The sequence below is a fragment of the Parasteatoda tepidariorum genome, chromosome 10, assembly GCF_043381705.1.
Source record: "Parasteatoda tepidariorum isolate YZ-2023 chromosome 10, CAS_Ptep_4.0, whole genome shotgun sequence".
Classification (NCBI taxonomy): Eukaryota; Metazoa; Arthropoda; class Arachnida; order Araneae; family Theridiidae; genus Parasteatoda; species Parasteatoda tepidariorum.
The window spans coordinates 76566204-76592727 of record NC_092213.1 but is presented as its reverse complement, the minus strand read 5'-3'; the positions used below and the strand labels follow the sequence as shown (position 1 = coordinate 76592727).

The 26524-nt window shown below is 29.3% G+C and overlaps 1 protein-coding gene across 2 annotated transcripts; it reads left to right on the top strand.

Moving 5' to 3' along the window:
- The first annotated feature begins 13 nt into the window (after positions 1-13).
- LOC107439164 (myelin expression factor 2) lies at positions 14-26524 on the top strand. 2 transcript variants are annotated; one of them, XM_016051655.2, is made up of 13 exons: positions 14-441; positions 1903-2099; positions 4588-4648; positions 7737-7830; positions 7931-8146; positions 9017-9170; positions 10554-10603; positions 11538-11580; positions 11677-11736; positions 12743-13233; positions 15654-15705; positions 21478-21561; positions 25957-26524. In XM_016051655.2, the coding sequence occupies exons 1-13, from the start codon at positions 347-349 to the stop codon at positions 26010-26012; spliced, it is 1653 nt and encodes a 550-aa protein (XP_015907141.1). In that variant the 5' UTR covers positions 14-346; the 3' UTR covers positions 26013-26524. The 2 variants fall into 2 exon arrangements, 1 of the variants encoding a protein (XP_015907141.1); XR_001583490.2 differs by lacking the exon at positions 15654-15705 and having other exon boundaries at positions 161-441.

Genomic DNA, 26524 nt, shown 5'->3' with positions numbered 1-26524 from the left:
TTCATGAAAAAAAGAATTTTTTAAATTAAAAATTGACAAAACGTCATAAAAGTAATCAACATTGTACTTTGCTTTAAAATTGAAAAATATTATACTGAGTTTCTAAGCAATATATATTTAAATTGCAAAAATATATGCAATATATAAATAATCGTTTATTGTATCGAAAAGCATCGAAATCATCCGGCAGAAGGAAAAAAATAAATAAAAGTTACAAAAAATTTCAAAGTGGCGTTTGTATATCTAATATTAACTTCGCTCTTTTTTATCTAATTGCTGTTACGACAGTATTATTTCTTGCCTTTTCATTTTGCCTTACTGTTGATTCAGGCTTCTCTTGTACTATATGGAGAGTGAATCACTTAATAACAACTCTAATAGTAAAAATATGGATGGTGATAAGTGGGGAGATGTAATTAAAAAAGATCAAAATGATCGACGGTTAGTCGCTTCATTGAAGAATTAATTTCATGTTGTCTGTCCTCTTTTTTATTTTATGAATTTTCTGCTTATTGCGAAATGTTTATTTAATTTATTTGTCAATTAAAATATTTTTGTTTCTTTTAGTATTCTTAAGCCTATTTTAACGTAACCCTAGATAACTGAAATTAGGTGTTAATTCGTAACTGATCATTCAAACCAATAGATTATGATGAGTATAATGTTTCAATTGAATTCACTATAGTTTGCACTTCAAATTGTCTTGTTGTAGTAATCGTTTTAGCATTCTGCATTTCTTACATATACAGAATGTACTAATTCTACGTACTGGGCCGCCCAAGGGAAGAAATTAAATTAATTCCATTTTATTTGCTGTTATGAATTCTGTCGGGTTTTTACGACTTTCCATGGAAGCTAACCGGGGGTCACCTGAAGCCGCACCAATATCGCGCATGTAATTCTATTTTATTTGGAAGGAATGTTTAAATGCAGTTTAATTAAAATTTTTAAATCTAAACATTCTAAAATATAAACCAAGCCCATCCCCTAAAACTATCATAAGCTTAAAATGAAAGTGCAAAAATATGTAACTGTTTGATAATCTTGTGAGAAAGACTTGTTAAATTTACATGAAACTTAACTTATATGTCTCAATAAGTGTGTATATGTTATATATGTATATATTTATTATACACATATATATATTATAAGCATACATTTTCATTTTGCTTATAGGGAGACACTGAAAATTGATTTAGGTCCCAATGGAGCTTATAATCATTTAATTAATCCATTAAGTAATGCTAAAAGAAAATCCTTATTGGGATAGATAAATGTTTAAAAGTTATTTACACCCTTATGATTCAAAGTCATGATTTTAAGGAATTGCTCAAATTTGATAAAACTAAATTGTAGATTATTTTTATATCAAATAAAATTAAATGTGCAGGACAAACTGATTTTGAAACATAATTTAATTGCTTTCATAAAATTTATATTTAAACTACATGTTGAAAAAATTAATAATTTGTCAAAAAGTTTAAAATCATGATTAGTTATAATTCATTAATTTTTTCACACTTTTCTAGCTAGTTTAAGATCTGCATAAATTCAAAGAGAAATATTTGCTATAGTAACATATGTTAGATATATTAATCATTCATTCGATAAATTTTCAAGAAACTGAAATTAAAGTGTGCTTTTGTTCATAACAAATTGAAGAAAATTACTTATCTTCATAAGAAAAAAATAAATAAATGTATAGATAATTTTACTAGGTGACCAAGTAAGAAAGTATTTAGTTTATTTATTGTTACACATTCAAAATAATTTTTCTCATGGCTAAACCAAAACTTATTTGCTAACCATAAATTAACCATTATTATTCTATAATCAAGTATTGCAAATCATGATAATTTTGCCAGTTACATATAAGAATCTAATGAATAAAAATTCTTTTAGATCTCGGTCTCCTCTTGATAAAAATAAGTCTAACCGCAGTAGAGATTCTAGTATGAACCGAAATTCTCGGAGTCGTAACCGTTCAAGATCACCTCGTTCTAGACGCACAAGAGCACCCACAAACCGGAGAATATATGTGGCTAACATACCTTATGACTGCAAGTGGACAACTGTTAAAGATTTATTTAGGGATAAAGGTACGTAAAAAAAGGTATTTTAATTTTGACTGTAGGCAAGGTGCGTAGTGTTTTTAGAAAGTGCTGAAAGGTGCTTATTTTCTATTAACGTTTATTAAGAGCCTTTAAAGGTGCTTTTTTTATTGGGGGTTTGTAAAAGGGGCTTAATTTCCCATATTTCGAAATGAGATATTTCCTTGCTGTAACTATTTTCATTATAAATTACATAAAAAGCCTGATTTTCACAAGTTTTTCTGAAATATTCATCAGAAACTAGTTATTTTATCACAATTATGTAAAGCCTGAAAATATTTTTGCATTTTGTTGATTTTATGTTTATAAATTAAGAACTTAAAACTATAGATAGAAATAATTTTTATTACTACACATATCTGAATTGTGATTTTTTGAAGGGTTTAGGGGGAAAGTGATTATAAGTATTCTTAAGTGCTTAAAAGGTACTTATTTTTCGTTAAAAATATCTTTCTCCTCAACCCGAGTAAGGTACATCTTAATTTATGATGATTTTTAGAGTCAGGTTTAATGTTTTGTTTTGGAAGAACTGGGACAAAATAGAAAAAATAACAGTTGTTCATTAATAAGTCACATAAGAATAGTTATAGTTTAAATCAGGGTTGGCAAGTTTTTGACACATGACGGTTTTTACCGTCATGTCAAAAACCCCTCTGCTAAAAACCCATAGTTTTGGTAAAACTGTATTTTTATTTGAGTTTAACTGCTTATAATTTAAAATTAATTCTTTTGATCAATAAAATTGGAAAAAAAGTTGTTAAAAGATATTTAAGAACAGATTCTTGCATTTTCCCAACAACAACATTATCGAAACATACTATTTGAAGTAAAATATTAGGATACTGAACAAAATTTTCAACATTTCCAAGCATCATTTTGTTTGGCATATTACATTACTGAAGAATGTCAAGTCATTCTTGACTTAGAGTTTGTTAGTAGTTACAAGTTTTGAAAGTTTTGTTTAAATTATTTCTAATATTTAAGAAATGCCAAATTTTAAATTCTTCTTTTTAGTTTTTGAATTTATTAATAGTTCCAAGCTTTTTTGTTTGTTTGTTTATTTCTAACAATTAAGAAGTGCAAAATTTTGAATCCTTTGCAAATCAAGCTATAATGATAAAAGTAAGTATCACTATTTTCAATAAGTATATTACAATATTTCTGTATGAATGTATATCCTTCTATAAGAATACATGTATATAGTTGCAAAATCAATAGCAATCATTTACAACATTCATTTATAAAGGCAATTATGTGAAAATAATATATTGTCCGCTATATGCCATAAATTAAAGAAAACAGTAGGTTTTTGACGGTTTTTACCGGTAAAAACACGGTTTTTACCACTGTCATGTCAAAAACCAGTTTTTGACGGCAAAAACACAACCCTGGTTTAAATGAACTAAAGGTTGCAACAGATGCTCTTGAATCAGCTTCATAATTTTGGCTACATTTTTCATGCATGATATATAATTATAGTAGTAATTCTATAAGTATTGTACATGATTTAATTTAGGCTACATTTTTTATGCGTGATTTATAATATGAATCATAATTATAGTAATTATTTTAATTATATTGTACATGATTTGAACAGTTAAGTAGCTTGATTGCTAATAAGATTTTTCCTGCGACTAAAAGAACTTTCCTCAGTTTTTTTGGTTTTGTGAGAATTTATTTTGGTAGGACCACCTAAAGCTTAAAGCTATTTCATTATCAGGGGTCTGTCTAGGTTTTTCTGAGAGGTACCTATTTTGTGAAAATTTAGACATAATTTGTGAAAAATTAAAAATTATATTAAAAAATCGACACAAAAATATGGTAAAAAAAAAGGATTTATCGTTTCTTAAGGGATAAAATTTTTTTTTTTAAGAAAAAGTATTTTGTGAAACTACCATTTTTCCTTAAGTTGAATTTGTGAGACTACCGAAGTTGAATTTGTGAAGGCTTTATTTAGCACTGTAGGCAAAATTAATGTTAAGACTTAAACCTTATGGTGGCTCATGGTTGTAGACTTCCCTGAAGCTGCATTCATCGTTATTGGTCGATCTGAGAATTTTAAAAAACTCTTATTTGTCCTCAAGGAATATCCTGCAATGTTGAATTTTGCTACATTTTTTAGAATTGTTTATAAATTCAGAATTTTTTTTTAAATGTTCATTTAGCAATATGACAATTAAGTAGAATCTGCTTTATAATCATGAAAAAAAGTCACTTTTTACTGCAGATTTTAAGCTAAAGGCATCATTTGATAACCTTACTTTTAAAAATTTGACATTTTTGTACATATTTTTATCTAATATATGGATAAATGATGTATTTGGGATGACGTGGGTATGATGCAATTCCAGTTGCAGAACTAATTTAATACAACAGAATGAAATTCTATAATTATGATAAGCTATATGTACAATAGGAAATTTTTTGATTATGATTTGATTTCTTTGTTACATCTTTTATATATTATTTGTTTCAGTTGGCGATGTTTCTTATGTAGAGTTATTTGAAGATGAAAATGGAAAGTTTAGAGGTTGTGGGTAAGTTAGTTCGCCAATTAATGATTTAATATATCAGTTGTTATGTCGCTAACTGGTTACGCAAAATTATAAATTAAAACAAAAATTTGCATACTGTTTGCTTTTGATTGTAAGATATTTAAATCATTCTCATATTTTCTAATTCTGTTTCACCCATAAGATTTCTAATTTAACAATAATATATATTTTATTATTATTTATTTTAATCATTGTCATTTAAATACCAGTTTTTGTAAAAAGCAAAAGCTTTCATTTCACAATCTTTGAAAAAATAAATGCAAATTTTTATCAATTTCATACGTACAATGCACTACTTGTAATTCTGTATGTGTCTTTTGTGATAAATGTCTTTTTTTATTGTAATTTTCTTTAAATTTTGCAAAAATGCATTGAATATTTAGTAGTTTAAAATTTACTAGGAGGCTTCGCCCCCTGCTCGCTGGCGCTCGCCAACCCCCAGAACTGCTTTTGCAGTTCATTTCGGATTGCTTCGCAATCCGATGCTCGCTCGTTGGATAAGCTCTTAACGTCTAGCTTTTGTATACTTTTTAGAACACTGAAGTTCCGAAAACTTTTCACTGTAGGAAATTCTAAACCTGTGCATTTAATTATTAATTTGAAATTGCAAACAGTTCACATATTTTTCTTAATCACACTATTCTAAATTTCAGTTGTTGAGAAAAGTAACTTTTGTAAATTTTGTTTTAAAGTATTTCCGACCAGAGGGCTAAAACCATGTGTTGTAAAACAATATGAAATAGTACTGAACGCCGGATGTAAAGCATCGGCTTCGATGAAGATAATTTTGTGAGAATTTTTTTGATAATTCAGTGAGAATTCACCCGATTAGACATATGATATGCTCACTACGTGCTCTTGCGCGCCAAAGCCTATCAATTAAAACGTATTAGTGTTTTATGTAACATAGATTAGCCATATGATGCTCACTATGTGCTCTTGCGCTCCGAATCCAATCAATTAAAAATGAAAACTGTTGCCAGCGCGAGAAAAGAAATATCATCGGTCTTATTGATACATACGTACATATTAGCGTTTTATATAATATAGATTTTGTGTCTTAGTTATAAATAGAAATTATTTGAGTTAATTTATTAATGATCCAACTTTTTTTTACACTTTAAGGACATTCAGGGTACACCCTGAGTTAACTTTCAAAATCTTCCTTTTTTAAAAAATCATATTTTTTTTTTTAATTGGGGGCACTTGGGTTCATTTCCCAATTGCCTCAGAATTGCTACTCTCCCTGTGGGCATCTGTGGCTAAAGCCCTGGCGTTGGAGTAGCGTCGCCCACTACATGCAACCACTAACCCGTTTATAGGACAGGTTACATTCACACAAAAAAAAGGACATTGAACACAGAGAGAAAGTTACATCCATACCTACAGTGGGATTCGAACCCACAACCACTGGCCCTGTAGTACAGTAACCACTTGACCAGTGATCGGCAAAATCCGTTGCTAGAAGTTATATATATATATATATATATATATATTACATAAGTTTTATTTCCAATTGCATAGTCTATTACTGTCTTTGTCATTTCTGTAGTAGATTTTTTACTTGTTGTCAGATCTAATTCATTGTTCCATGAAGAATCATTAAATACCATGTACCTTTGATACCATATCTCGTGATGTAGAAGTTACATGTTGTATAATTAGACGTTTGCTGATGAAACTAAATATGAAATTTTTTAATTTTATTAAGAATTTGAATTATTATAAGTAAAATCTCTCTTTACGTAAAAACGAAATATGATGAGAAATAATGTAAATTTAGTTGTATGATGCATTAAAGAGTTTTTTTTGGCGGAGAAAATTTGATGCAGAATTATTCATATCTATCTACTTGTGTATAAATGCATGGATGGTGGGGAAAATGCATTGCATGCATATCAGTGAACAGAAAAAGAAAAGAGAAAAATATATTTATTTGACATCGACTAATAAAAATAAAATCTTTTTCTTTTGAATAAATTCTCATTCTTTGGAAGAGCGGTATCAATTGCAAGTTTTTCTTGGTGTGGAATCACATCTGCTGTAATTAAAAATCTTGTTTTTATCAACAAAAAAAATAAAATAAAAGGAGAATTGTTTATTAATTTAAACATAGGATTATTTTATGAAGCAGATTGCAGTTTTGTTTTTCTGATTCCACTACGTTTGATTTTTTTTCTTTTCGCGATAAATTTCGCACTCAATAAATTAATTCTTTTTATTCATAAATTTTATCATTAGGTTTTTTTTTTTTTTTTTTTTTTAATTCCGTTGATCTTGCCTTGTTCCGGGTTTTAATATTTATGCTAGTGCCTTTTTTAACTATCGTTTCGGTTCGATAATTTTCAAGTGTTTTTATTTAGATTAATAAGTTTTCCTTTTATTTTATCGTTTCCCCCCGTATAATTAGGTATGAAATATATTGCGTTATTTAATCATTGGTTTTGTTTATATTATTTAATTTAGGAATTGTAATTATTTTTAAAAAATAAATATGAGAATTTTGTATTTTTTAAACTTGATTTTCTTGTCTAAACTTGCAAATTTTTTTGTTCTTTTAAATGTTATATTTCTACCATTTTTCTTTTTAAAGTTAGGAGTACCTTTCTTTTTTCTCTTACTTTGCATTACACTTTTTCCTTGTACTTCGGGTGCGATAAAACATCGATTATCGACACTTTTTGGTCGATCCAGAAAACCGGGAAATTCAGATATCCGGGATAGCGATGGTCCCGAGCATCCCGGATAATTGGTTCTCTACTGTACATAAATTCATAATTTTTTTCTTAACTCACAAACCTCCTTTTTTGTTTTTTTTTGTTTATTTATTTTTATATAACTTAATTCTAACTTAATTTTTTCCAAAAAAGTGTGTAAAAAATGTTTTTTTTCTTTTTATAAAATTTTAAGTGGAATAATTGAATTTTAGTATGATCTCTTATTAGAAATAGACTGTCTGAAGTTTTTATTGTTATTATTATTTTTTTATTTTTACTATCAATGTTTATAATTTTGTATAAATAGAATTTTTTTTAAGGTTGCCTAATGTTTTTATTTATTTCTTTTTTAGGATTGTAGAGTTTAAAGAAGCTTCATCTGTACAAAAAGCGGTGGACTTATTACACAGGTACGAATTCAAAGGACGCCAACTCGTTGTTAAAGAGGTAATGCTCATTCTTTAAAAATAAATAGTAAAATACATAAACATTTTCAAGCATCAAAACTTTTATTTATGTATCCATGTATTTTTTATCTATCTTGTAGGATTTTGATGTGGATAGAGACAAAACTGGAAAACCGTTGGGCAGAAACCGCAGTATTGGTGGAAGCAGTCTAGACAGAGATAGAGATGATTATCCGGGTATTGCTGGACTTGGAAACAGCAGTGCTCCTCAGTACAATACTTATGGTTTAAGTCCACAATTTTTAGATGCTTTGGGAATATCTGGGCCACTGACTAACAGAGTTTTTGTGGCCAATGTAAGTTTGAAGTTCTATATTTTTCTCCTGTCGTGTTGTATTATATTTATACTTTAACTCTTACCTTTATATATGATAGTGACTTAATTTAAAACTTAATTCTGGCGATTTTTAAATAAAATCTTTTCATTGATTTTGATTTCTATTGGTTGATTTTAGTTTTTTCCATTGTCCTGAAAGAACTCAACTGATTGAAAATTTGATTGCTTCTATTAAGTTTCAAGCAAATTTGATTGCTTCTAAAAAGTTTCAAATTAATATTTTGTACATTGAAGTTTTTATAAATATTTTGTACTAGCTGTGCTTTCATTGCTGAAAAAAATGGAGAGTATCACCCCCTTTTGCAAAAACAGATTTTTAAAAATTAAGAGAATATGTAAGAATCTGTAACATAAATAGATTTGGAAAAAAAAATATTTAATAGATTTTTAGCATCTATTTTTAATGCATTGATTAATATTGTTGCCTCATATGAAAAATGTTCCATATCTGTTACACTATTTTGTTTTGAGTGCTAAGAGAAATTTCAACAGATGTTAATAAGAATCACTAAATAAATTTAAAACTTGGTGTGTATGTTAAAGTATATTTCTAAGTATGATATTTCAGCAACCTTTGCTGTTTTAAAAGAGCTATAGCTTATTTTGTTTTTACATGATATAAAGGATTCTTTAAAAAAAATAATTTTTACAAAAAATAACTTTTAGTATTTTTATTTTCTGTAAAATTTTTCAACAATAAAACTCAAATTTTATGTGTAAATTGTGCATCTGCATGTGCATTGGCGGGCTTTGTATGCAGTTTATTTTTTTACCAACATCTATAGTACATGTGAAATAGGTTTCGTTAGTGTCTTATTATTATTTTTAGCTTGATTATAAAGTATCCACCCAAAAATTAGAAGAAGTTTTCAAATTAGCTGGCAGAGTTGTGAAAATCGACTTAAAGAGAGATGAAGATGGCAATAGTAAAGGTCATGGAACGATTGAAATGGGTCATCCCGTAGAAGCTGTACAAGCAATCTGTATCCTTTTTTTTCTCTTCATTGCTTTGCATTTTTGAAATACATGTCACATAAGTGCTAACTCTTCTGAATTTTCTAGTAGACTACTGGACTTTAACAGCTCCTGGTCTACTGGTTTAATAAAAATTCTCCTAGTTTTTGCACTATTTTAGAAAATTCACTAAAATTGAATAAGTTTTCTAAAAGAAATCCCAATTAAAATGGAATTTTCACTCAGATTATTGCTTGTTTCAATATTTAAACAAGTATTCCTGAATATTCCTAATATTTAAATAAGTATTCCTACATAATGAAGCTGGCCTCATTTATCAAAATCAGTTTAAAGCTTTTTGTTGGAAAATTTTTAGTTTATTTTTATCCAGAATTCCCTTCTTAAATTAATTAAAAAATCTTAATTATCTTTGATGAATTAAATGTCTATCACTATTCAAAAATATAAGTAAACATAATCCATAAAATTTGAAATTCATTTAATGTTAATTATAACTGGGTAATTTTGCATTTTTCCTATTTTAATAATTCTAAAATTCCCTATGTGTAAAATATTCTGTACATTATGCTACAATTATCATGAAGTTTATTTTATTTTGTAAAATCTACTGGATTTTTTTACTGTCCATGTTGGCAACTATAATTTTAAAATATTCATTAATACTTTTCCCCTTATTTGTGAAACAAATTGTTTAAAAAAAATGTGGCTGCACAAAATGAGAAGATCATGGAATAGAACCAATAACTCAACTTAATTCAATGTTGTAAGTTGGTTGGATAAATACAAAGCACTAGGCACTGTTTTTATGTATTTTTTGTCCTACTGTTTCATTTTTTTAATTTTTATTAGTAATTTTAGTCTCTGCTGCCCTGAAAATGTAAGAATGGAGCCCGTTCAAAAAGTACGTACATCCCGAAGGGGGGAGGAAGGGGATTTGCTATTTTGTATGGTTTTGTACAGTGGGGAGGGGGGAGGAATTATACATACGTACATTATAAGCATACAGCAAAAATAAAGTTGGGTGTCATTGTTTAAATAATTTAAATGAATAAATTATTTTAAATAAATATTTAATTTTATTTAAAACATAATTATTTTAATATAATGTACGTATTCTAAGGGAGGGGTAAAACCTTATGTACAGTAATGTACGAAGGGGGGAAGGGATAAAAATTTCTCTATTTTTGTGTACATACTTTTTGAACGGCCCCAATGCAAAAAGAACTGTATTCTAAATAAGCAAAAAAAGTATTATGGTATGTTACAGTTTATTATATTTTTTTCATTAAGTATAATTTTTTAATTTTTATAATAAAACTAAAGTTATCATTTTCTATTATTGAGTTTTAAGTTTAATTTGATTGTCTATTTCTACCTTAACACTTTTACAGCTATGTTCAATGGTCAAAAATTTTACAACAGAACGATGAGTGTGAGAATGGTGAGTTGGGCTGTTTGTAAATTTTCTATCAATTCAATATCTATCAATATTTTCTAAGTTTTTTCTTTAAATATATAAAGCTTTTTTTGTCAAAGAATATATAAATGCTTGGCTCAAAGCAGGTGAATGGCCTCTTTGATCAGTTTGCATAGGGAAGGTAGGTGCATGGTATTGGTCCTCCTTAAAAGTGTTCGATTGTAAAGTGTGTGCAGGCTGGCTGCCAACATAGAGGTGCTGTCACCTCTACAGAGGATCAAGTGATGACTTAACTTCAGATCATGCTCAAGGATATTTCCCAGACAGCCAAATGCACAGCTCTAGTGAGATGTAAATAAAGTATCACTTTAACTACATATTTATTCTATGTTAAACAAGCATTTCTTATATTAAAGTATAACTTATAACCTTTAGAATATTAAATATTTTATTTTTCGAAATCTTTTTTATCATAGTAATAATAAGAAAGTTTTAATTTATTAAATAACTCATTACATTAATTTTTCTTTTTGATTTTTGCTCTTATGCTTTCACTTATTTAAAAATGACTTGAAAATAAAAGAAAAAACATTATTTATACTAACTTAAATTCTAACCCGCTGAAAATTTCTTTATTAAAAAGAGTTTCTTCCGCTTGGGTTGGAAGAAACACATTTCTTCAAAGACAGTTTTTTTCACTGTGAAAGGAACTTGCCATACCTGATCTTCAGTTAATCATTTTATTGTTCATCCACAATTCCTTTTTCGCCCATTGTGGCAATCTAGATTCGGGACTTTGCAAGTGAGGGACCCTTGCGTTGCTTATCGATAAACGAGCTTTGAAGAAAGAAGTGTTTTTTAGAGCCCTTTTAAATGGAATTAAATTTCTTAGAAGTAATCTGAAGTGTTTGTAGTTGTGGAAAACTTAATGATTTGTCTAATTTTCTTCTTTTATTAGGATAAAAAGCACCATGATGATGCTGAAGATAAACGTTTACCTGGTAAGACCCTTTTTTACCATAGATTTTTAAATGTTTGTAATTTTTGTTTAGTTTCGGACATTAATTTATTCATTATTTTATAATGCTGTTTTTTAGAGGGTCTTCAAAGTGTTGGAAAAGGTCTTGGTGCAAATGGGCTTCCCCTTCATTTATCAAGTAAGAATGTTTAATAATATACTGGAGAACAATAAATTTTTTTTTTTTTGCATGAGATTTTTTAGCAGATCTTAGATTATTGATGATTTTGTTAAATCTAATTCCTATATATTTTACAGTTTTCATTATTTTGTTTTTATTTCTGGATCACTTGCCACTGAAAGCGTTAAATGTTTTTTATATTTATTTTTTTAAAATAATTTAACCCCCTGAATGTTAGTCCTGGCTGTTTCGGAGTTTTCTCTTCATGCATCGGAAAAAACAGTTTTGGGTCCGAGTTCATTGGAAAAGCAGTGTATATATATTACTGCAATTTTGACTTTGGGGTTCTATGTTTGGAGGATTCAAGTTATGTAGAAATCAATACCTCTGGGGGAACTGGATTGGAGAGTGATCTTTCTCTGATTCAGGTCAAAATTACGATCTGTGGATGAATGTATGGGTCCGTCCTATAAACGGGTGTGACGTATGGTGTGGCAGAAGTCGAATTCTTGGCCATAGATGGTGCCACTGGAAAACAAAAAACGCATACTCTGCCTTAAATTTGCTCGATTTCACCAAGCAGACTTACCCGTGTGGCAAGTAGCATTAGAAACAGCAACAAGTTATGTAAGGTAAATTTAATTTGCTTGAAAGGAAGAATAAAACATTGCAATGGCATACTCAATCAAAACTTCTTATATATTTCAGTTACGTATCTAATATTTCAGTCTTTCTGATTTTCTAAACTTCCGAAGAAATTAAATTTTTATTATTTTATTCTCTTTCTTTTTGCTACACATCATGTAGCAAAAAGAAAAACATAAAAATAAAATAAACTTTAAATAGTAATAATTTAAATGTTTTCTTTTTGCATAAAATAATTTCACATGCTTTTATTTTTATGCTTTGAGCTGATAGATATTTTCACACTTTTCGTTCTTTTCCTGCTCTTAAGCCTGGCATTTATAAAATGTTTAAGTACTTGATATAATTTTTTTTTATTTAAATTAAAAATGTGTTTCAGATACTTCTGCTTTGAACAATTTAAGTTCAGCAGCTCTAGCTAATGTATCAGGCATTGGAGGCGTCGGAGCCGGATCCCTTGGTCTGATGTCAAACCAGATAGCTCCTGCTGTAGTTGGAGCTAATGCCACTGGTATCCCCGGATTGGCTGGCATCGGTATGAGCCTGAACGAGCGCAGTTTCTCTGGAATGGGAGCTGGTGTGGGTGTAGGACTTGGTGCCACTGGCTCTTCTGCTGTTGGTAGTGCCAGTCTTCTTTCTGGTGGTCTAGGTAGCCTTTCTAACTCATCTGCTGGTCTTGGAAATAGTGGCTTAGGAGGAGGACTGGGAGCTGGATTAACTGGAGGACTTGGTGGTGCTGGAGGATTGTCTCTTGGTGGAAGTGCTGTCGGCTCTGGTGGATTGGGCTATGGCGATTACGACAGAGGTTATGATCGAGGAGATGATGGATATCGTACTGGACGAAGCTCTGATACTCTTATTGTGAGAAATGTAAGTTGCACATCATATTGTTTAAACAGTTTTTCAATAATTTTGTAAAGTAAATCTTTAAAACGGCAAATTATTGATAATTTTTTTCATGTTGCAGTTACAACCTGTACTGAATTCCATCCATTTTTTTTAAAATCTTGAGTTCTTTCTGATTTACAATCTGTCCTCAATATCTTTATAAAGGTAGTAAAATAATTTTTAAATGAGGCAAAAATATTATTATTCAATAAGTTGAACTGACTTGTGTGGCAAGTGCATCACTATCAATTTAATTTACAGTAATCTGTTACATGTTTCAAATTGACAGTTATTGAAGGTGGAATATTAAAATTTCAATCTGCTTCATTTTGTGAACTTTGATTACAATATTGGGATTTTGCAAATCTCCTTGGAAAACAGTTTCAGTAAAATTACATTGCTAGTAGATAATTGAAGGAAAAAAATTGCTTTCTAAGTATACTCCCTTTTTCTTTTTATGAATTAAGAATTTATGCTGTGAATTTAAGCTAATGATTAAAATAGAAATTATGATTGGTTATAGATTTGAATTAAATAGATTTATTTAGCTAATGATTGAAATAGAAAACTAGTCTCAAAATTACTAACTTTAAGACTCTAAAAGGTGGAATTTCGAATAATGTTTCTTTAATAATGGCTGGAATATTTCTGATGCCTTAGTCAACTTTTTCAATAACTGAATCTGTTTTCGTCTTTCAATTCTGCTTCAAGTTATCAATGTTCCACTGTATAAATATGTTTCTTGGAGATGAAAAAAGTGTATAATATCTATTTCTGATGTCATAGTCTTTGATACAATAAGGGTTCCAAAGTTTTGCTAAAAATATACAATAAGGGTGAGATTTTTTTTTTTTTTTTCATTTGGACAATTAGTCTGTTTGTATTACAGTTGAATTAATCTGGATACCTTAGATTTATTTTGTTTCGTGTCATTATAAACTATTACCTGTTATTATTTAAATTTGTGAAAGACTGAACAACTCAATTTGATTTGGTTTTATTTATTACTAAATTGAATGTCCAGCTTAGACCAGCGGTTCCCAATTTTTTATTCCTTTGATTTTGGAACCCTATTTGATTTGCCAGTTTGATCGACCTCTTTGTTGCCGAACCCCAATTAAAGTATATCAAATATTGGCCAAAAAGCCAAGTAGTTCAATATCATTCACAGGTCTCGAATGGAGTTGTTAAACATCTAAAAACAACTTTTTAATATATCTTCAAGAACACAGTATTTCTGTTATACATGGTTTCCAAATTTTCTGTGCTGGTGTTATGTTTTCTAGCTTGACCAATCGTGTAATTTAACACAACTGCATTTTCGCTTTAGGTTTTTGCAAGTCACAAACTAGTCCTAACTCTTGTAAACTCTGTGACTTTTTCCACTGAACCATAGGGCTCTGTGGAACACATTTTTTGGGAACCGCTGTCTTAGTCTATTTTTGTACTTATGAATATATCAGACTAACAACAGCTATTTTTTTAAATATATATTAATAAGCTCTTAGATATATTTGGTTGGTGCAATCTATTTCTATTGCTAATTAACAACCAACCATTTGGAAATGTTCCTGCATTTTTGCTACATTTTTTTCTCATCAAAAATTAACTAACCAAATCTAAATGCAGCTGTCGATCATACCTATCAATTTGTGAAAGTATCTGTTCCTTAGTTGAGTTTTAACCAATAAAAGCACTGATTGTAAATTTCGTTCTATATTATATTTCTACTGAGAAATATGTTTGTTATAACATTTCCAATCCAAATGTAGCTATTGATGTGTGAGTGAAAGCCAGTCATGGAGGAGAACAAGCAGCAATATAATATACGGCCATTGCAATCTATTTCTATTACGAATTGACTACCAACCAATTGGAAATGTAACTGCATTTTTTTGCTACATTTCATTTTTCCAATAACTATGTGTACACATTACTAATTCACACCCAACCAAATCTGAATGCAACTGGCTCTGATACATTTCAATTCTTGAAAGTACCTGTTTCTTAGTTGAGTTTCAGCCAGTAAAAACACTAATTGTGGATTTCATTCTATGTTACATTTCAACTGAGAAATGTGTCTGTTATAAGCATTCCAATCCAAATGTAGCTATTGAGAGCCAATCAAGGAGAAGAGCAAGTAGCTGTTTAATACCAAGAAACAATGCTTGGAGAAGAAAAGTTTGTAACAATCAGTTTAGGAGAAATGAAAACTGTGTACTTATTGTACTATTTCTTAAACAGTGCATATTTCTTTGTTTTTTGTCGTTTATTTCAAGTCACTCTAGAATTCCAAAAATGGTAGTTAGTCTTGATATATGAGTTTTCATTTATTCTCTATAGTTTGTATTGGTCCAATATTCTGTATTTTTGTTTAGTGACTTATAATTTTCTTTTTCTAGCTTCCACAGTCTTACACATGGCAAAATCTAAGGGAACGTTTCCGAGACATTGGTAAAAAAAAGTGATTTTATTTTCCTTCACATTTTGATGTCTTTTTCTTGTGTCAGTGTCTGTCCAATCTCTTTAAATAAATTTCATTTCCTCTGAAATATCTTGCATCTCCTGATACAAAATATTTTCTATAAGTAGTGTTTGACACCAAGATGATTAATTGCAAGTTGGACAAAATCTTTATCTTGATATCTATATATCTTTATATACCATTATTTCCTTCCAGCTACCAATATATCTTAATTTTCTAATACCTATACATACCTGCCAAGTCTCCTGTTTTTTAACAAATACTCCTGCATTTTACGACTATCTCCTGTTTACCGGTATATTCTCAGATTTCTCCGTATTCGTTGAAGAAATTTAAAAAGAAAAAAAAATTGGCGGTAAACTGTCTGTTGATGGCAAAAATACTTCTCTTATACTTCAACAGTTGCTGCTATTGCCAGTACTGCAGTATGTTGAGTGTTTATAGTTCAAGTAATTATAAATAATGATTTTAAAAAATCTTCTTAAGATTAAGATTTATATACATATTTTTTACTTCGCTTAATGTAAGTGTTTATATTATATCCAATTTTGAATGTCTCTTTTTGACTTACATGATTATCCATGATGTATCAAAACTTGACTTGTAGCCTAAGAAATGTCGCTGGTAAAATCTCCATTATTTTATTTCTCCAATGCCTATATTTCTCCAATGGTAGGCCTGTATTTTTGTCTGGGCTATTGATACCGTCAGATTAAAAAAGCATTTTTTTGACTTAACAATTTTTCGATACTGATAATAGTATTGCTCTTATCTTAGTGAGCAGGAAGATAAATAATAGCTAGTTCAGCAATATCCATATATACTGTTCAGATACCAATATTTATCTTCGAAGATAAACTCTTTGAATATTAATTTAGATTTTCCTATCTTCAACTTGTCTGCTTTTTTATATACAAAAATTTTTCTCCCCAGATTATTCATTAGGAATGTGGTTTGAAAAGGGCGAAAATCCATACAAACTTGCCCAGATACTTAATGATGTTCAACAGTATTTATCCTGTTCTTAAACCAATATTTACTTTAGAAGATTAACCTTTTGTTCATTGATATAATTTTTACAAACTTCAACCTGGCTGTTTTCTTGCATACAAGAACTTCCCACCCCATTCATTAAGAATACTGTCTGAAAAACAAACAAGTTCAAATTCACAAATTTCTATTCAAATTTGTCCAATTACTTAACGTGCAGTAGATTCTACATTGCTGTCTCCAAAATTTTTATTCTGTTACCAATTCCAAATACCAATATTTCTCAGAAGAATATCTTTCTTCTGCAATATGATAAAGAACATAATATATTTTAAGTATAGATGATTCAGAGCGACACCATCATTACATGAGTACACTCAGACAGTATATATTTCTGTCCGACATTTATACTAGCAAATAAATAGTTTATGACAACAATATTTTGATCCTGGTATTACTATTTTTTCTATGAAGGAAATTAATTATTACTTAAGAATGTAATCTAAAAAAGACAAAATTCTACAAAGTTATCCAGTTATTTAACGCAACAATTCTTAATTGTTGCCTCCGATATTTTATTCTGCAGCTAATTTCATAAACCAATATTTCTCTGACTGACATCTTTGTTCTGCTGTGTCATAAACAGGAATGTGATTCTTCTGCGGATTCGCGGATTTCCGCTTTTTTTTTTTCTCCTTCAGAATTTTCTATTTCCCCCGCTAATTTCTGTTAAAAAAAATTTATTTTGCACAAGTTAAACTATTTCATGAGGAATTTAATTTTCCGTGTAGCGAAATTATTGAAGTCCTCATTCCTCCCTCTGAAGTTTCTAAAAATCATTTCCTTGGAATAAAACTGGTTGACCTTTATACAGGGATGAGATTTTTTCGCTTTCGTCCCTCGAATTTCAGCCTTTTTTATGAAAAACTCCAATTCTCTAAAAGTTTCGTTTTTAAAAAAAAAAAAAAAAATTTTTTTTAATATAAATATCTCGCTTTTGTTTAAAGTTCCAAGTTCAGACTCTGCAAATATCTCGATACTTATTCACTCGATTTTAATATCAATCATCGATTTTCATATTTACCTGATTAAAAAAAAATTCACACTGCAATTCTTATTTACGCTGTTTAAATATCTAACATTATGACTCTTATTTACGAGATTAAAAAATCCAATATCGTGTTTTGTATTTATCCATTTTTAAAATCACGATTTTATTATCAAACATCGATTTTCGTATGTACCTGATTTAAAAGTCGAACGTTGCAATTCTTATTCAGGCGATTTAAATATCGTACATTGCGATTCTTATTTACGAGATTTAAAAATCCAATATCGCGATTTGTATTTACTCGCTTTTAAAACCTTATGTAGCAATTCGTATTCATGCGAGCTTAAAGTCCAATGTCGTGATTCGTTTTTGTGGTTGTAATGTTCAGGATTTAAAAATTATGCATCGTGATTCCTATTTTAGTGATCTAAAAATTACGTATCATGATTTGTATTTCCGCATTTTTTAAATTCGATGTAGAGTTTCATATTCACGTGATTTAAAAGCCTCATATCAGGATTTATAATCACATGGTTTACAGGTTTAAAAATTGCACTTTTTTTTGTCAAATTTTTGTAAACATATATATATATATATTCTTGGATTTCCTTTTTTTTACTTTCTAACTAATCTCATCCCTGCGTAAAGAACTACATAACACAATATAGATAAGGCAGAGATATAAGTCACCAGTTGTAAAGAATAACATTAATGTAAAGGTATATTTTCTCCAGTTCTAACTAAAACAAGACACTAATTATCTAATCTGTTCAGGCGATTTTCTGTGTCCTGATATCAGAACTGGTTAAACATCAGTGTATTCTTTAGGCAGTCTTATTAATTCGAATGAATAATCAGTATGAATAATCACTTTCTGTAATGAATAATCAGTATTTCTCAACAAAAAAATAAGACACTAGTTTTTGTTTCCCAATGGAAACACTAGTTTAGTTTCTCAACATAAATTTGTCTTATCTTTTTGTGAACAAAAAAGCACCCTTATAAATTTCATTTAATTGACCAAAATATTCATAAATTGAAAATAGTTTAAGCGCACATAATTTATCTGGATATAAGTGTGCTTATTAAAGAAAATAGTGATTAATGTATATCAAAATTTATTATATGTATTAAATTAAATTGATGTTTGTATTAAATTATGAATAAATGATATGAAGTAGTTATTTTAAAATAAAAAAATTAAATACAAAAAAAAATGACAAACAATAAATAAATTTGACCTTTAAACTCATAATTACACTGGGCATATAATTGAAAGCACATCCATCTGCAAACCAAATGTAAACTAAAAACAAATGATTAAACTTATATACTATATATTTGCATAACTTTTTTAAAGAGTCTAACAATAACATACACCCAGAAGCAGAAAGTGCCTAAAACTGTGACGTACGTCGCAGAACAAATCAAGTCCTGCAGAACAATTTGTATCTTGAATTAGTGACAGCGTTTTCCCGCGACCTCCCGTCCACATGCCTCCGATAGTTTTGCAGAACAATCCCCAACCCTAATCTCATACATTCTTTTAAGGCAGCCCTTACTTTAATTTTCGGACCTTTATATCATATGCATTTTATTAATAATTCATCATCATCGTCATTAGCAAAATTTTGTACTTCAAAAGTGATTGAAAAAGTAACAAATCAAGAATGTTGGTCTTGGTTTAAAAAATAATGTAGTGTATCTGTGCATGACCCTGTATTTTAATGAAAGAAAATATAATATTTTAACTTTAAGTTGACCTCTTTTCGCTGTGAAATGCTTGCAGAACATTTGTATAAATTAATAAGTCCTGTTGCAGAACATTTGAAAATATTCTGCTTATGGGAACATACACAAGCTACAATGGGTCAAAACACAATTATATTTTTATTGCAAATATTCGCTTCTTTCTTTAAAATTTAACATTACAACTCTTTTTATTATATTTTGTCATTGTTACGCTGAGCTTAACTACATGTCAAAGGAAAACTGAATGGATGTAAAGAAACAGCTGCTTGGGGAGTTTGTGCTCTTGGAGATGTGCCCCTGATGTCCTTATAAATCTCTTTTTACTCTAAGGGCTTCGTTTACTGCTGAATTATAATAGCGCATACTATTGAAATCGGGAGAAAACAAAAAATATTAAGTGTGTGCGTGTGTAAAAAAGAAGAAAGACACTTCTTACTTATCTTAACAAAGGTATCTGGATTAAAAAGGTTCAGATAATCAAGGTTCATCTGTATTTAGGTTTCACACAAGCAATAAAATTAGCGATTGAGTGGAACTACATAAGTTATGTTTTGGGCTAAAAATACAATATGGTAGGCAAATGTAAATAAATTAAGGTTTTACAATCAACAGGTTCTACACATATTTTAGGAAATTTATAAATTATTGTACATATTTATGCAATAAAAACAGCATTATAATTTAAAATGTTGTAAGTTTTAATTTTCAAATATTTTTAACATGGTATAGTTTTAAAAATCTCATTTTTCATTTTACTAATATTTGAAGTGTGTGATCCTTGAATAGTACATTAAAGAAATAATATTATTATTTTTTTACCTGCTTAATCCCATAGCAGGGCTGATAGTGCTCCGAAAAAAATCCGGATTCTCGGATTTTTCGCTAACAGTGATCCGGAAGTTTTCGGAGATCGAAAGTTCAGACGTTTAAAAAAATCATTGATCACAGAAGTTTCCGGAAATCAAATTTTCAAAGGTGGAACTTAAAAACACAGTTTTTTTTATTTGTTTGTAAGGGAGAGCCAGAGATATACTTTAAGCTTATATTCATGATTAATATTCATTTTTTATCAGTAAATAATTGTTATAATCATGAACTCAAGAAAGAAAGACATATTTGTAGATTTTAATTGCTTCTCCAGGTCATCGTAGGTATGCGTAAATGATATAGCTATGTGTAAAATTTTAAAAATATTTTAATTAAACTAAGAAATATTGAGAAAAAGGGGGAAAAAAATGTTCGAATTTTTTTTCTAATTTTTCAATTTAAACTTTTTTTTTAATTCAAAAAATTTTCCGGGATTTTGACTTGGGCTCACAATTACCCCCGCCCATAGTAAATCCAGTTTTTTTTCCTTTCTTCTTTTTAAACAATTATTGCTCTAAATTTCCAAATAGTATTCAAACTAGGAAGATTTTTAACACTAAAATTTTGTGACACAAGAGTCCGGAATCGTGCTTTTGAGTAATTACTTTATGAGGTGCTCTATTTGAGATGATTCTGTTGTTAATTCACATTTGTCTATCACTTTTTAGGCAATATTGTTATGGGTTTTCACAGTTTTTGAAATTCTGAACGATAATATGAGTGTCGATATAAGTAAATATTTCTAGTCATAAATTTATCAATGGATAATGACTTGTTGACAATTGTTGCAATGTCCTTATGCTGGTGCGAATCTTAACTGTATTCATTCTGACACTCAGGCATTATTTATATTTTATTGAACTGAAAGATAAATCACAGTTTATAAGTTTTGATATAATAATTGAATTTTCACTTGTTAAGCATTTAGTCCGAATCTTATTAGCATTCGTTGGGCCTGCTAATTGATAAGCACATGTGATATCAGTTTATTCAAAACATATTTATAAATGTTATAAAATTAGAAAATTGTTTTTTTCTCAATCTGTATAATCTCTCTATTTATAAGTATTCTTTTATTTAGGGGATATACGGTACACGGAGATGAAAGGTCGTGGAAATGCTGTTATTCGATTTACATCTGAACGTGAAGCACAACGTGCTATTGGTATCCTTTTGAATCAATTCATTTGGCTGATCATTTGTAATTAGCTGTCTTATAGGTTTTAAATTACACTAATCTCTCATTTATAGGCGAAGGCAGGGGACCACAAGAAAAACATGGAAACCATAATAAAGGGCTTAAAAATAGAACATCAATACTTTTACTACATTATATTGCTAATTAATCCTATGTATACTCTACTGAACATTTAAATAAGATGAGGTTCAAAATTCAATGCATTTAACTATAAATTAGTATTTAAAAAAAATGCTTAAATTTAATTTTGATTCTGATTATGAATTTCTTGTAAAATAATTTAAAATCAAAGTTTATTTTTGGGGGTTGTTGAATAAAATTTTAAAGGTCCGTCAAGATGTATAAAAGCACCTTCGCTTCATGAAAGAAATTGAAAGTAATCATGCAGGGTTTCTATTGGCTCTAAAGCGGCTGTGTGAGTTGGAACTTTTGTAGTATCTTCATCATTTTCATCTATCTCTTCTCCCATGTCACTACTGTTTATTTCAGCTGAAATTTCTCCAATTTCCTGCAACTGTGTTGTGATTAAATTTTCATCTCCGTCAACAAATTCGTTGAAAGTACAATCACCCAGTCCACTAGATACAGCATTCTAATTATCTTCGCTTATGTCATTTTCATTATCTGGCTCCTCACATTTAGTTTCTTCTGGAAGCAAACATAAAATACAGTGCCCGCCGTTTATTAAAATCACTTTCGTTTTATGTTCTTTTGATTTTATTAAGCGGCTGATTTTATTAAGAGGCGATTCAACATTTGAAAAAAAAAAAAAAAAAAATCTAATTTTTTGCATTCTAAATGCACACACTTTAAAAGCTGAAATAATGACAACGTTAATGTTTCATTTTAACTAATTTAATTATTTTAATAAAGTAAAACCCTACATAAGATTAAATTGCAAATAGTAACCGATCAATGGTTGCTTGAGTTGCAGTACTTAAAATTAACTTTTCAACATCATTTGAGAGTTTATAGTTTTCGATATTTCCTCCTCTTTGTTCTAAGCTTGCCGCAATACATTAAGTGCTTTTCTGANTAACAAAAGAAACTTCTTTCTCTCCCTTCTATGGTTCATTCAATAAAAAGTAAGATAAGAATTCAACCCCTTCGACCCCCTGTTGAATGAGATGGGTTTCTCCAAACTTCATTCAAGTCAAGGAATTGACACTGTTAAATTGATTTCTATGAACTCGCCGCTTACCACCCACATTTTTCCTTAACTCTTACACTATGAATATCGCAGGAAAGTGCTAACCACACCAGTTTCACAGGCTTGTGAGTAACTATTGCTTCTTCTAAAAAAGTCTTTAAACTTCGAAAAATTAAAATTTTATAAATAAGGACAAAAGAAGCTGAAATATCGCACTTTTGATTTATTATGTAGTCAAAATTTTGATTTTAAAAAGCGGCGGTGTTGATTTTATTAAAGGATGTTTTTAACATGTATTAATATTGTAACGATTCGGTTCTTGCCGATTTGATTTTATAAAGCGGCTGATTTTATTATCCAGTGATTTTATTAGCGGCGGGCACTGTACTGCTTTTTGACAGCATCTTTTAATGCATTTGCCTATGATGCTCCTCCATGATGAGCACATGCAAATTGCATCAAGGACATTGATTTGCTTTATCTTATTTTTAGTTTGAAGTTTTGTTTCCACAAAACCAAAAGACTGCTAAGTTTTCTTTAGTGTACTTTTTTTTGAGATTATGAGGGTAAAGTTATGTTTCAAAATCTGGCAGTGCTGAAGTTTTTTTCTTCTTTCCAATTTTTGATTCCACTCGGTAGAAAAACTTACTTGTGGATTATTCGAATTTATTTTATTATGAATGACTGTAAAAGAAAAACATCTTTGAAAAATGGGGTGACTAAGGAATAATATGTGCAGAATGTCTGTTTGCATCATTCTTATTAAAACACAACCTGCCCATAAGCTGTATGATGATATTGGGCCTTTATTGGAAACTATTTTTTTCTGATAACGAACTTGCAAACAACTATAGATGTGGAAGAACAAAATCTACAAGTATTATGGGAGTACCGATCCAGGAGTTTCCTTGTCTTCTGGATTGGTTCAAAATTACAAGGCTACGGCGTTGAACATTTGTAGTCGTAAACCCAAAAATTGGGTCGACTGTTCAACGGCGGTCATAAAATAAAATAAAAAATAGTATTCTGGGAAAGTTGGCTGCTTGAGTAACTGAAAAATTAACGATTATTTTCTAAAGACAGCCCTTTTCAGTTGCTACTGACGATAGCAACGATTTTTATTCGAAGCTGTATATCGTGATTGTTACTTTTTTTCAATCTCGAATCAAAATCTGTTGAGAATAATTTATTAGGTTTACTAGCTTTAAGTAATGATAGCACTGTTATAAATACTGGAAACTTTGTTATAGGTCTTTTAAAGATCCTCAAAATACCTATTACAAACTGCATATTTTTAGTGTCTGATAATGCACCTGTGAGGGTGAAAAAGAAGGCGAGCGTTGTGACTGTTTTGAGAAAGTTTCAATCGAATTTGCTTTGATATTTGTTATCTTCTAAATTTAGCTGTCTAAAGGGTTAGTTCTTAACATTTATGACTCCTCGTTGATATTTATTTTTATTTCAAAAGAAGTTCTAAGCGGATTGAAAAATTATGTGAAATTACATTCCAAAAGTTGCATGAAAATTGTTGAAACATGTCTGCTTAAAATTGCGTTCTGTTGGGATGTTTTGATAGACTTCTAATGCTAAGATCAAATTGGAGAAATCTTCCAATAGTTTGAATACACTAAATAGCTACACTATTCTGAAAAAAGTAAAGGCTAGTGACATGCAGGTACCAGACACAATGAAAAAAAAAAAAAAAGTCACCTCAATCAAAATATGTGGAACCAAAAATTCTCAAAAATGAAAATAATGAGAATACAAAAAACTACAAACAAGCTAAAAAAGAACTTATAAAACTATTGAGGAAAAAGTTGATGAACCCGTGTTCGATATTAAAAACATTCCTTTCAAGGGAAGAAAGATTGCTGTATATTTTATCATCTGAAACCAATAGGCTTATTGCCTTTTCAATACTTTCATTTGCCCTCATTTTGATAAAATTAACTGTCTTTTGCAATTTTAGCAGCATTTAATTCACAAGTTACATTAAATTTTATTGTGTTTTTAAAACGATAAGGATGAAAGCATCCCAAGAAAGCCATAGCAAAAAGAGGAACGTTCTTGTGGTAAGTAAACTTGTGTACTTACTACAGTACTAAGTAACCTTTTCAAAAGGATGAAAGCATCCCAAGAAAGCCATAGCAAAAAGAGGAACGTTCTTGTGGTAAGTAAACTTGTGTACTTACTACAGTACTAAGTAACCTTTTCAAAGTGAAAATTTTTGCACTATGCATAAGTGAGAGGTGTATTTTCAAAACAGAACATAAACGAATAAAAGTTATCACTGTTTTTATATATCCCCATCCAGGACTGTAAGAAAAGGGCACATAAATGAGAGATCACTTTATGTTTTACAAATTTTGTGTTGATAATTTTTTTATAACCATAACTTAAATGCCTTTAATTGTATTCTCAGTAAGTTTCTGCCTACTAGCAAAGTAAACCATACAGTGTGACAGTAATATTTTACTTGATCTTTGTTTAATATTTTCATTTTTTTTGCATAAGGGTATGATATATTTAGTTGCTCCCTAAAATTTAAATTTGAGGAATGCCCAGAAATTAATGTATGAAATTAGAAATTAGTTAATAATTAAACTGTGCTTACTATTCTGTTACTGTTTATCTTAAACCAATAAAATAATACTGTAAATTTTTTTATTTTATTATCTTATTTTTCAAATCAATATCTCTTTTTTATCATTATTGGGATCTTGTTAAAAGTTGGATTCTACTAAACCTATAATAATAATCTAAAAATAATACCTCTAGGTTAATAATAATTTATTCTTCTGGTTAATATTTAAAATAACATGGTTTGATGTTGATGTAAAGGATTAAATGTATATTTTTTTCCAACCGATTAATATTAGGTGCATTAATGTGTTGCCATTATTATACATTTGAAAAAAATATTTTTGAACATTTATTTTTGGAGGTGTTCTAATTCAGGTTTTTGTTATTTATTTTAGAAAAATTAACAGTGTATGAAAAGATGGATCTTCTTAAATTAAAATGTATCACTCAATAATTGCTCATTTATTTTTATTTGTTTTCTTAATGTAAAAAATCATCTAATGATATAAAATTATTCCTTTATGATCTAGTTAAGCATATAAGAAGTTAATGAGCAGTGACTGTTTGAAGACATGGTTTATTTATATTTTTGTTAAATAATCTTTGTAATTTCCTTAACTCTTTCTCAGATTATATGCGTAATCTTCGTATTGATGGTCGTCTATTGGATGTCTCATTCTACTAATTATTCTTTTTCATCTTTGACTGCATTTTGGCACTTCATTTTAACTTCTTTGACTATTCATTGACAACCTCCCCTATTTCGAAACGAAAACCATTGTCGAACTTTTGATTTTTAGGAGAAGGACGGAGTTTTTTTTTTTCCAAAGTTTTTAAATATTGCATCGACGTCGAACTTCCCCCCTTCATTTTCATTCTCGTGCAGTCTATCAACATTCTGAAAATTTAATCAATATTGTTTCTCTCGCTGATGGACGAAAGCTTTTTTTGAATCAACATATCATTTTTGCTAAATTCCCTATAAACATTGATCTATGGATTCCCTTGTTAAAGACATATAGTTTTTCCAATATTTTTTGCCCTAGAAACATCTAAACCGTAGTGTAAGTTTTGTTTGTAACTTGTGACTTATATTCGTTTAATTAGCATTCCATATGGATATTCATTGTCTTTGTGCAAAATCTGTAAATCCAAATTTGCTCCATTGTGTTTAATAAAAAAATGTTTTTTCCTCTT

What these genes read in the sequence shown, in the direction of transcription:
- LOC107439164 (XM_016051655.2), top strand. Translation starts at nt 347, where the DNA reads ATGGAGAGTGAATCACTTAATAACAACTCTAATAGTAAAAATATGGAT. An exon ending in GAACGATGAGTGTGAGAATG is followed by an intron (nt 10,604 to 11,537) that starts GTGAGTTGGGCT and finishes TTCTTTTATTAG; the next exon opens with GATAAAAAGCACCATGATGA. An exon ending in GCTTCCCCTTCATTTATCAA is followed by an intron (nt 11,737 to 12,742) that starts GTAAGAATGTTT and finishes AATGTGTTTCAG; the next exon opens with ATACTTCTGCTTTGAACAAT.